Here is an 11,500-nt window from a genome sequence, read left to right on the forward strand (position 1 = left end):
AAAAAAAAAAGTCAGTAACAGAGACAACCAGAGTATATCCTTCCGCACACACGCAGCCCTCCAGTCCCCGTCAGCCAATCATCCGCGCGCTCCGAGGCTGCGCAAAACGAGTCCCGGCAGGACGCTCTTCCTATAAACAGTCGCGGCCTTCAAGTCTCCACCGCTCGGGTGCATTGGCTGAGGAGCTTTACGTCATCGTTGCGCGACGACGCAGTGTCTTCCCGCTTCTCAACTCTGACGACGACAGAGTTGCGCCGGCCTCCGGGTCTGAGAAGAGCGGGAGGAGGTGGCGGCCTCGGGAAGATGTAAGTTGGGAAGGAATCCGGCCGCATCCGAACTTCGGGGACCTTCTGCCGGGCTCGGTGGGGAGCATCGTGGAGCCGGTTGCGTTTCGCAGCCCCGCAGTGTGGTAGAGGTCTGCCGGCGACGCGCAGAACCCGAAGAGAAAGAGTGGTTCAGGTCGGGCGGAGTGGGAGGTGTCGAGGCCGCGGCCCGGAAGTGGTCGAGGCGCTCGCAGACGGAAGGGCGATCCCGCATCGTTAGCTTGGCGGCGCCCAGCGTAGCTTGCGGGACTCCCGGCTGCTGCGAGCGCCGCCTCTTCTCTTGTTTTTTTTGTCTAGCTGGAGACCTAGGCTCGCCACGCCAGGCCCTACCTGAGTTGTGAGTGGAGAAAGGGTGGGAGGCGAGGTCGATATATGTGGCCGGAGCAGACGGTGCCGATTGTGAACCGGCCTAAAAGGTTGGCTTTCTTTTAGATCTCTTTTCACGAGTGTCTATCGAACTCCTGCGTGTAGTTCTTAGCTCTGGGCCTTGAGGATCCGGCTCAGGGTGGGCTGAGCACGGTTCCCGAGCTCAAAGGGAGACTATTGGAAGGTTATGGTTTGGTGGTAGGCTTTCTTTCTCTACTTTGTGTTATTTCGTAGGCACGGCGTCTCAAATGTGCTTCTATATGTAGAGAGTGACTTGAAGGTTGACGAAACGGCCTCTGCTCTAGATTTAACTAATTGTTTTCTCCTCTCTGGCTGTTGGACGCACACTTCCGGAGGATGGGGAGGTGACCAAGGTCCTGAGCTGTTACCTGAACTTGTGTGAGCAGAGACCCTCACCTTTGCTTCTAGCACTCGACCACACCCAGCAGAGTGTTCGCTTACTCTATAGTTAATAATTTGTGGACTGCTTAAGAATAACGGGTTCTGGTTGTTTCATAAAGTATATTCCTACAGGTTGGGGTGGGGTACACAAGCGAAATCGCTATTCTTTGCCACTGATAGCTATGAAGCACTTGGGTAGCAACCCAAACTGAAATGTTAAGTAATTTAGTACGGAAAAACCACAAATACTTAGTATTTTAATATTGGTTATATGTTATAAAAGTAACACTATCTTATTAAAAACTAAGTTTGGGACCCATGATCCCACCACTCTCAAGAAAGAAAGAAAAAAATCATTAATTTTGTACTGTTAGTCTATGTCAGTAGTAGAGTCCTTGTTAAATGAGGGGGGGTTGTTTTCTTTGCTCTTTTCTTTTTTTTTTTTTTTTTTCCTTTTCTTTTTTTTTTTTTTAAACAATAGTTTCTCTTTGTAGCCCTGGCTGTCCTGGAACTAGCCAGCTCTGTAGACAAGGCTGGCCTCAAACTCAGAGATCGCCTGCCTCGGCCTCCCAGGTGTTGGGATTAAAGGCGTGCAACACCATTGCCGGACCAGGCTCTTGAGTTTTATTCTCCAGCACTACAAGAACAAAACTTTTTTTTTTTCCCACCGGTTTTGATGTGGCTGCAAGGAAATTTGAGGTTGTGTTCATGGCTCACACTCTTACTGGACAGTGTTGTTCTATGTGACCTAAAGGTGAGCTGTTAGAGGCTTTATTAAGCATTCAGAAATCATGTGTAATGAGGAAAGAATGGGTGTGGACCTAGTTAATGCTGAGCTAGCTGGGTGCCATATCAGATTCACAGACTGATTTAGCTAAGGCCTTTGAGTAGTAATTGTCAGGAAAGGTGAGGCTGTAGGAGTAGTTCAGTTAGTAGTATGCTTTTGCCTACCTTCGTGAAGCCCTGGTTTCAGTCTCCAGCCCCATATATAAAACCTATAATCCCAGTGGAGGCAAGAGAAGCAACAGTCAAACTTTACTGCATAGAACATTTGAAGCCAGCTTGGGCTGGCGACCTTATCTTTAATAAAATAAGCCTTTTAATCCTTGTACTCGGGCAAGGGGTTAACTTGATCTACCTAGAGAGTTCCAGAACAGTTAGAGCTACATAATAAAGAGAATCTGTCTCAAAAAAAAAACAATAAGAATAACAATGAGTGCCAGCCAGATTTAGTGGCTCACACCTTTAATCCCAGAACTCCGGAAGCAGAAGCAAGAGTATCTCTGAGATCAAGGCAAGCCTGGACAATAGAGTGAGTTCCCAGACTGCCAGAGCTATGCAATAGAGAGGGTCTGTCTCCGTAAATAAAATTATTAGAATGAGCCGGGCGGTGGTGGCGCACGCCTTTAATCGGGAGTCAGAGGCAGGCGGATCTCTGTGAGTTTGAGACCAGCCTGGTCTACTAGAGCTAGTTCCAGGACAGCCTCCAAAGCCACAGGGAAACCCTGTCTGGAAAAAAACAACAAAAAAAATTAATAATAATAATTAGAATGAGTGCCATGACCAAGATGAAGATAGTGAAGCATGAAATCAAACACAGGCATGCTTGCTTACTCCAGACCATGAATTGCTCATGTTCCCTGGTAGGTGTGTATGGTATGTTTTAGGGCAAACAGATTGAAAAGATGTTATGGCCCTGGAAAGGAGCTATATAGGTGACCATTTGCTGTCTTCCATTTATTTGTTCAAAGCCAAGAACTCCTTCTTCTCTTTGGGGCTAGAATATTTATTCAGCAGCATCTAAAAATGCCCTGTCTCTGAAATCAAACTCTGATGGTGTATTCTTTCTCTCGTGGTTACAGTTGAGGAAGGTGAGAGAGTTAAGTTACATCCTGAGACCTTTGCTTATAATTTTCTCCCTGAGAAGAGGGCACAAGAAACAGTTTGTATTTCAGTTATTATTACTGCTATTTATTGTTATTGCCTGTAAGTTCTCACCCCATTCCAAGTTTCAAGGTGCAGAAAGAATTATTTTTGCCTATCTGACAGCTGCCTAGATCCAACAAGTCACATTTTCCCCATATTTGCTTTAGTTTACCCACCTGACAGCCTTACTTTTTCTTGCTTTTCCCCTACTCCAACAGGGTTTCTTGGCTGTCCTGGAACTAGCTCAGTAGGGCAGGCTGGCCTCAATCTCTTTGCCTTCTCTGTCTCCAGATTGCTGTGATTAAAGTTGTGTTGCCACTACTGCCTAGCTTTAGGACCCTTTTTTTATGGTCGTCTGTGATGTTTTGTCCATTTGTGTGAATATTTAATGTTTCGGTGCTTGTGACTCTTCAAAATGACCTCATCACTCAAAGTGACTCTCATCACTCAGTGAATCCACAAAGGGAATTGTGGCAATAAAACAAATCTGAGCCTGTCAGTTGATACACAAATTGGATTTTTCTTTTCTGAAGCCATCTACAGGTGGTTCATCATCAAACTTACCAGTGAACTCTAGTGTTGTGCAAGCTTTAAAATAACAATGATAGGTACAGTTACCATCCCCGTTATCATTAATTAAAACAGTGAAGAATCTTAATAAGTCTATACCTTAAGAGCGTGTGATAGATTTTTTTTCCTATTTAAAAAAAAGGACAAACTAAGGTGGCCATTCCATTTGTGCCTCTTATGGGTATAGGGAAAGCCTCCATGAGGAAATAAGGGCTGTCCTGGGTGTACAAGCTGTGTGCACATCGCTGTTTGCTGTGTTCCCTTGCCCTCTTCTTGTGTACTCAACTTTTTTGTTGCAAAGTGGATTTGTTGCCTTGTCAATTCGTTTACTCTATTTCAATCCTTTTATCTTGTTACTAGGCTGCTCTTTGGCGTAAATTGCAATCGATTAGGGATCGTTTCTCAGACTCGAGGTAGAAGTGAGAGTTCAGATTAAGTGAGGCCGACATTGCTGCTTTGAACACCTCAGAAGGGGAGAATGGATTTATCAGGAGTGAAAAAGAAGAGCTTGCTAGGAGTCAAAGAAAATAATAAAAAGTCCAGCACTAGGTAATCATTCTGTAAGATTTTTCTAGTGCTTTTTTGGGGGTGCTTGCTATTTAGGGACCCTCAGAGAGGGGAGATTTTGTGTTCTATAGTGAGTGTCCTAATCCAAATATTGTTTTGCTCTGTGATCACCTGGGGTCTTAGGATTCCTTGTGGACCCCACTATTGGGTTGTTCTATTTCAGGGTTTGATCGGGGGAGCTTGCAACCTCACATTCTTCCTCACCATGCAGGGCTCCTTCTCCTACCAAGCGCAAGGACCGCTCTGATGAGAAGTCCAAGGATCGCTCTAAAGATAAAGGGGCCACTAAAGAATCAAGTGAGAAGGATCGTGGCAGGGATAAGACTCGGAAGAGACGCAGTGCTTCAAGTGGGAGCAGCAGCACCAGGTGGGGCAGAGGGGCCACTGCTGCAGCCTTGTCTTCCTTCACGGTGAAGGAAGCCCACCGAGGACTGCCTCTTACTGGGAAGGGAGACCAAGGATCAGCCTTGGTGTTAAATTCCTTCCCTTGGGGAAATGTAAAGAACATTTGCTCTTCCTGTGTTCCCACGAACAAACCTAGCTACACTTCACCAAACTTCACTCCAGAACTGTTGAGTTTATTAGAATTACTTATGGTGCAGTGGGTGCTGGGTTACTGGCAGGAAAGTTGTTAACTCTCCTGTGGTTGTGTAGATGGAGTTCCCACCCCTCATAATCCCCTGCTTAAAGCATCTGCCTGAGGCCATGTGCAATTAGGAAAGAATTACAGCTACAGCTGGTTGGGAGGGGTAACTGGATATTCCTCCCTGTCTCTTCTTTCCAAGTGTGACCAGCCCAGGTGTGATGATCTTTGGTGAACTGGCCCATTTGAACTGGGTGACAGCTGTTTGTCTGGGAGGATAGTCCTAGATAACAGGTGTCATTCCTTGTTTTTTGAGACCGTTTCATTGGTGCCTGAAAGCAACCAAACCCTAGGATTGTTGACAATACCTTAAGTTATGGCATGCAGTTTTGAGTTTCATCTCATTATATGTGATATATAGTCTTGATATGTATTTTGTTTATGGGTATGAACTTTTCTATGATACTGAGAAATGTGATGTTTAGATGACATGAATTGTTTTTCTTGCAAGTATATATATATATTTTTTTGAGTATATGAGTTTTGCCTGTGTGTATATATGCATATCATGTGTGTGCCTAGTTCCCACAGAAGCCAGAAGAGGGCATTGAGTCCCCTGAAACTGGAGTCATAGGCAGTTGTGAGCTGCCGTGTGGGTGTTTGAAACCAAACCTGGATCCTCTGGAAGTGCTCTTACCTGCTGAGTTGTATTTTCAGCCCCTAGAGCTTATTTTTTGTAATTGAAAGCCTGCCTGAGTCTATCTACAGCCCTGTTGCAAGCTGAGGTGGTGATCTGACTTTTGCTAGACTCCTGCCTTTTATCCATGGGTAAAGTTAAGGGTTCTGTATAGGTGACAACAGCCTGTCTTTACTTTCCTGTTACTACATGATGTTGGGACCTGACAGATGTCATTACTGATGAAAACAATGAGGCTGTTTCCTCTACTGGGCAGTCTTCTGTGTAGAAATGTGACTCTTGCTCATTGATTGACTCTGTAATAACCCCACCTTTTCCTTAGGTCTCGATCCAGCTCAACCTCCAGCTCGGGCTCCAGCACTAGCACAGGCTCAAGCAGTGGCTCTAGTTCCTCCTCTGCATCCAGCCGCTCAGGAAGCTCCAGCACATCCCGAAGCTCCAGTTCTAGCAGCTCTTCAGGCTCTCCAAGCCCTTCTCGGCGCAGGCATGACAACAGGCGGCGTTCCCGCTCCAAGTGAGTCCAGCGTAGTTAGCCTGCTCATTACCATAGTTGTAAGAAAAAGTAGATCGGGGACTGACAAGATGGCTCAGTGGGTAAAGGTTTTTGCTGCTGAGCTTGTGGTAACCTGAGTTCAGTCTCCAGGATCCCCGAGGTGGTGTGTGATGACTCCTACAATTTGTCCTCTCACCTCCACATACGACTATAGCACACAGATACGTAAGTAAATGTGATTGTTTTTAAGTGTATCAAGGGGAAATACGGTGCATTCCTATAATCTCAGTACTTGATAGTCAGAAGTTTGAAGCCATCCTGGGTTGCATGTGAACCTGTCTCAAAGGGGAAAAAGTGATCAAAGGAGTTAAGAGTGTTGGCAGGATGTCTCAGTAAACATGCTCGCTGCCAAGCCTATCCACCAGAGTCCCTGTCCCTGGAACACACATGGAAGAGGCTGAGAGACCCAGCTTCTACAACTTATCCTCTAACCTCCACACGTGTTACCTTGTTACACGCCCACACAGAATACAAGGGGTGTGTGGGTATGGGTGGGTGTATGTTTTAATTTGAAGGGTTTCTAAATCGGGAATAATGTATTAGTTAATGTTCTACTGTTGTGAAAAGACATGACCAAGGCAATTCTTATAAAGGAAAGCTTTTTCTTTTTTTCCTATTTATTTGGTTTTTCAGGGCAGGGTCTCTCTGTATGTGGTTTTAGCTGTCCTAAAATGGCTCTGTAGAGCGGGCTGGCCTCAAATTCACAGAGATCTGCCTGCCTCTACCTCCCAAGTGCTGGGAGTAAAGGCGTGCACCACCACCATCCAGCTAAGGGAAAACATTTAATTGGAACTGGCTTATAGTGTCACAAGATTAGTCCTCATCCCCATGTACCCTCCTGGGTGCTGGGATTTTAGGCATATACCACCACACCCCGCTGATATTTGCCCGTTTTCAGAGCTGGGAGCCAGCCAAATCTGGGACCTTGTCCTGAATTCTACCTCCAGACCCATTATAGTTAATGGATATTGAAAATTTTATTTTCAGATCCAAACCACCTAAAAGAGATGAAAAGGAAAGGAAGAGGCGAAGCCCTTCACCTAAACCCACCAAGGTGCACATTGGGAGGCTTACCAGGAATGTGACCAAGGTAAGAATCTCAGATCATGAGGATTGGGTTGTGTGGCTGAACAAGCTGGTGTCTGGCAACTAGTACATCTAGGATGTAATCCTTCTTTCAAAGAAGTAGCCCATGGCTTGATTGGAACGCTGCTTAATCCTTTTTGATGGACTTAATCCATTAGACTTATGCCCAGGACACTTTGGCCCCAGTGACACATCTTGTCAAATGGCAGGATGTTTTAACACTACTGGGGATTTACTCAGTTTTTAGTGAATTCCCCTTTGACAGTTAAGTAATAGATGGGTAAGCAAGGATGTGATCTTCTTTCTCTAGGATCATATCATGGAAATATTTTCTACTTATGGAAAAATTAAAATGATTGACATGCCTGTAGAAAGGATGCATCCTCATCTGTCCAAAGGCTACGCATATGTGGAGTTTGAGAATCCAGATGAGGCAGAGAAGGCACTGAAACACATGGATGGAGGTTAGTGATCCTGTGGCCACCTCAGCCCTGTCACATCTGTCCTCATAGACAACCTGATTGCTTGTGGGACCCTTGGAGTAGATTTCCAACCCAGGTGCTTCTGAGTCTCAGCAGAGCCCTTTGTAGATTCTGGTTCTTGCTCAGTGGGGTGTATTTACCAAGAACATGTTTTCTGAAGCACTCACTATCCTGAAAAGAAAAAGTCAGCAAATATGAATATATTAGCATTTTAAGAATTTTTCAACCTGTTAAAAACCTGTGGATCAGGGGGCTGGAGAAATGGCTCAGCGGTTAAGAGCACTGGCTCTTCCTCCAGAGGTCCTGAGTTCAATTCCCAGCAACCACATGGTGGCTCACAACCACCCAAATGAGATCTGGTGCCCTCTGCTGGCATGCAGACACAAGAATGTATACATAATAAAGAAAAAAAGAAAAAAACCTGTGGATCAAATGAATATTTTCTTTTATCATTTTGAGAATGCTTTTCAATTTTGCCAACATTTCAGCATTTTGGGATTATTTTGCTGCATGGGTACATGGTACATGTTTTTTAACATAACTATAATGGTAGAATGGGTTTTTTGTGTTTGTTTAATTTGGTTTACGGTTTGGGGTGGGGGGGATTTGAGACAGGATTTTTCTTTGTAAACCACTCTAGCTGTCCTGGAACTAGCTGTGTAGAGCTGGCTGGCCTTGAACTCACAGAGATCCTCCTGCCTCTGCCTCCCTGGTGATGGGATTAAGTGTTAACTTCCGAATGGGTTTTGGTGGTCTTCAAATCAGCGTTTTAGAGAATGCAGTTTGTGTCCAGCTCTAGGATGTAGGCCACTGAGACTGAGAACTGGCAGCTTGATGCCTGTTAGCTTTACTAATATCTTAAAAGTTTCAGTTAGGGTTTTGTTGGTTTTCAATGACTGCCTTTGATTGTGGATTTTCTTTGATATGTAAGCCACTTTTAATTCACTTTAGGCTGCCTCAAGTGTTTCAAGAGTTCAGCATAAGCTACCTGTATCATTCTTGTCAGCTCAGATCTTGTGAATCACTTTCACTTTCAAAGTCTGCTTATCATCTGGTATTGCCAGAGTGAGCATTGCTAATCAGTTTTTAAAAACCCAGGGAATTAGAGACATGAAGAGTGGCCTTAAAGACGACTGGCTAAATGATAGATGTATCTTATCTATTCAGTTAGTGCAATGACATTCTTGCAATGGTTTGGCTGTGGGATTAGGCTGGGTTTAGTTATGTTTAACCACTGGCATTAAATGGATGTGTTTGAATGAGCCCCTAGGTACTGCAAGGTAAGAAGAGTTATGCCCATTGTTGACACAGATGAGCTAGGTTTGGGCCCTAGGGACCCTAGATGTGGAGACAGTCTGCAACTGTTAGGTGTTCCCACGTCCGCGTCTCAATGCTCTTTGCTTTTTTTCTCTCTGAGACCCTGTATGTTCCTGACTTTGTCCTCTTCCTGTCCCTGCCAAGAGCCTCAATCATGCCCATAAGTCCTGTGCTATCTTGTCACTTGTCCCACTGTTGGTCCTTCTGTGTCTTCTACCTAGCAAGATTCAACACATTCTTCAGAACTTTGCGTGGCTTGTGTATCTTCTGGGAAGTTGTTCCTATTCAGTTGGATCTTATGTCCTGTTGCTGTTTTTTGTTTGTTTAATTTTAACAACCCTGGCTGTCCTGGAACTCCCTCTGTAGACCAAGCTGACCTCAGACTCACACAGATTCACCTCACCTGCCTCTGCTTCTCAAGTGCTGGGATTAAAGGCGTGCACCACCACTGCCCAGCTATCTGGGGTTATCTAATGATTATTTACCTTGGTATGCTGAACACCTGACTTTGTGCTTGTCTGGAATAGGCGGGATTTTGTCTTGTATTTGAGACAGGGTCTCCCTATGTACCTCTCTTTGGTCTTACCTGGAACTTACAATGTAGACCAGGCTGGCTACAAATTCTCAAGAGATCCACCTGTTCTATCTCTGCTTCTCAAATGCTGGAATTAAAGGTGTGGCCATCATACCTACCTGTTTCACTTTGACAAAGCTAATTAAGGGTACTCTACCTCCTGAGTGCTGAGATTTGCGGCATGTGTCACACACCATCACAGGTGTGAGTATGTTAAGTATTTAATATTAGAGCTTTTATGCTTTTGTCCCTTTTTTCTACAGGACAAATAGATGGCCAAGAGATCACTGCTACTGCCGTGTTGGCACCCTGGCCTAGACCACCCCCACGGCGATTCAGCCCACCCAGGAGAATGCTTCCACCGCCTCCCATGTGGCGCAGGTCACCCCCACGGATGAGGAGGAGGTGAGTTAATTTGGAATTGTCCTTGACCCATTTGGCTTCTTTATGTGAATTATACACCTGAATGGCTGTGATGATTTTGGGGTCCTTCGTTGTTATTGACAGGCAGATGAGGCCAGTCCAAGGAACCCATATCTATAAAATCTGAGTTAGCACAGGCCCCCTGGAAACCAGGTTCATTCCTGGGTGGCCTTCTTGGCAGGGTGGTACAGGCCTCTAATGCCAGAATACAGGAGGCAGAGGCAGGTGGATCTCTGAGGTCAAGGACAGCCAGGGTTATACAGAGAAAAGACACTGTTTGAAAAACAAAAACTATAGACTCTAAGAGGGGTTAAGAGAAAAGCTTTAGGGTCAGACAGTTCGTATGGTTGTAAACAAGATTATGATTGTCTTAGACAAGGCCAGTTTCCCTCTATAGCTGTGCTGTTAGGAAATTTTACTTTTGGCTGACCTGATTTCTCTTCTTGCAGGTCTCGATCCCCAAGGCGCAGGTCTCCTGTGCGTAGGAGGTCTCGATCTCCTGGCCGCCGCCGCCACAGAAGCCGATCCAGCTCCAACTCCTCCCGATAAGCAGGGACATTGATTCGTACCTCTGTAACTTATGTTCCCCCTACTCAGTTTTGTCCTTTCTCTAGCCAAATGTGGATCCAAAGGGAAGGATCCCACACCAGGGTGGTCTTTGAAGACAGCAGTTGAGATATTTCCTCTTCAGGAGGATTCTGGCTGCAGAGGTACTGTTGATTCAGGACTGTGCCCATAGAGGTACCCTGTAGTTTTCTGGCTAGAAAGTTCACCCCTTCCAGTTCTTGAAAGTCCAGTTCATAGCTGAGATAGCTGGAATCAGCAAACCTCCATAATGCATCACACCATTTTCCATAGATGCCCGAGGACCCATCAGACAACCTGGTTGTGCCCTGGCTGTTGCTGTGCCACATCTGCAGACAGGGGACCAAGCAGCTGTGCTGTTAGCTCCGACCTTACATCTTTCCCTGTCCCCGTGTCTCTGTTACTCTCTGAAATTGGTGAGCCAGTTAGTACTACAGGGTCCTCATGGAACCTACCCCACCCCCGTTATCACCTGCCATTCATGATGATGTTGCAGGTTAACCTGGGCAGTGTATATATACATTGCCTCTTTTTGCTTTTATTGTACAGTCAGTACTATAAACTTTGTTTTGAGTTTTATAACTTTGTAGCATTTTAGGTAAGGTTGTGTTTGTACTTGTATAGAGTGAAAGGACTGTGTTGAATAAACCTAGGATTAGATGCAAATTGAGTCCTTGTTTCACCGCCTCTTTCTTCTTAGTCCAAATAATCAAGATGTGTGGTGTCCACCCAACTAACAGCTCATTTCACATTTATTCCAAAAGTGGCATTTCTAAATGCTCGGGGTTTGTGTTTGGGGTGCCATCAGTTCTGTGGGTGAGGAGCTGATTCTGCCCGAGACTGCTGCTGCTACATTGGGAAGATGTGGGGATAATTTTCTTCTGTCTCATACTGGTTCTGGGCTGGCTGTGTTGGCCAATTTCTGATTCCATACTCAGCAGCACAGAACAGTCTGCCAGAAGGGAAGACTTTACAATGAGAGCAAACATTGAGGTTGCCCCTCACTGCAATGCATGAGCCACACAGGTGGCTGCTTCTGTGGCCTT

At 45.3% G+C, this 11,500-nt stretch overlaps 1 protein-coding gene across 5 annotated transcripts; it reads left to right on the top strand.

Moving 5' to 3' along the window:
* Nucleotides 1-21: 21 nt before the first annotated feature.
* Nucleotides 22-11,124, top strand: Rnps1 (RNA binding protein with serine rich domain 1). 5 transcript variants are annotated; one of them, XM_027424909.2, is made up of 8 exons: nucleotides 153-305; nucleotides 3,948-4,136; nucleotides 4,366-4,521; nucleotides 5,757-5,948; nucleotides 6,975-7,077; nucleotides 7,384-7,537; nucleotides 9,710-9,851; nucleotides 10,319-11,124. In XM_027424909.2, the coding sequence occupies exons 2-8, from the start codon at nucleotides 4,066-4,068 to the stop codon at nucleotides 10,416-10,418; spliced, it is 918 nt and encodes a 305-aa protein (XP_027280710.1). In that variant the 5' UTR covers nucleotides 153-305; nucleotides 3,948-4,065; the 3' UTR covers nucleotides 10,419-11,124. The 5 variants fall into 5 exon arrangements, with proteins under 5 accessions (XP_027280714.1, XP_027280710.1, XP_027280713.1 ...); XM_027424912.2 differs by lacking the exon at nucleotides 3,948-4,136 and adding an exon at nucleotides 621-739 and having other exon boundaries at nucleotides 158-305; XM_027424910.2 differs by lacking the exon at nucleotides 153-305 and adding an exon at nucleotides 615-739.
* Nucleotides 11,125-11,500: the final 376 nt, after the last annotated feature.

The sequence above is a fragment of the Cricetulus griseus genome, chromosome 7 (genome assembly GCF_003668045.3).
Source record: "Cricetulus griseus strain 17A/GY chromosome 7, alternate assembly CriGri-PICRH-1.0, whole genome shotgun sequence".
Classification (NCBI taxonomy): domain Eukaryota; kingdom Metazoa; phylum Chordata; class Mammalia; order Rodentia; family Cricetidae; genus Cricetulus; species Cricetulus griseus.

Coding starts and splice junctions, on each gene's coding strand:
- Rnps1 (XM_027424909.2), top strand. CDS start 4,066: ATGGATTTATCAGGAGTGAAAAAGAAGAGCTTGCTAGGAGTCAAAGAA. Junction 5,949..6,974: donor AGGCGGCGTTCCCGCTCCAA/GTGAGTCCAGCG, acceptor TTTTATTTTCAG/ATCCAAACCACCTAAAAGAG. Junction 7,538..9,709: donor ACTGAAACACATGGATGGAG/GTTAGTGATCCT, acceptor TTTTTTCTACAG/GACAAATAGATGGCCAAGAG.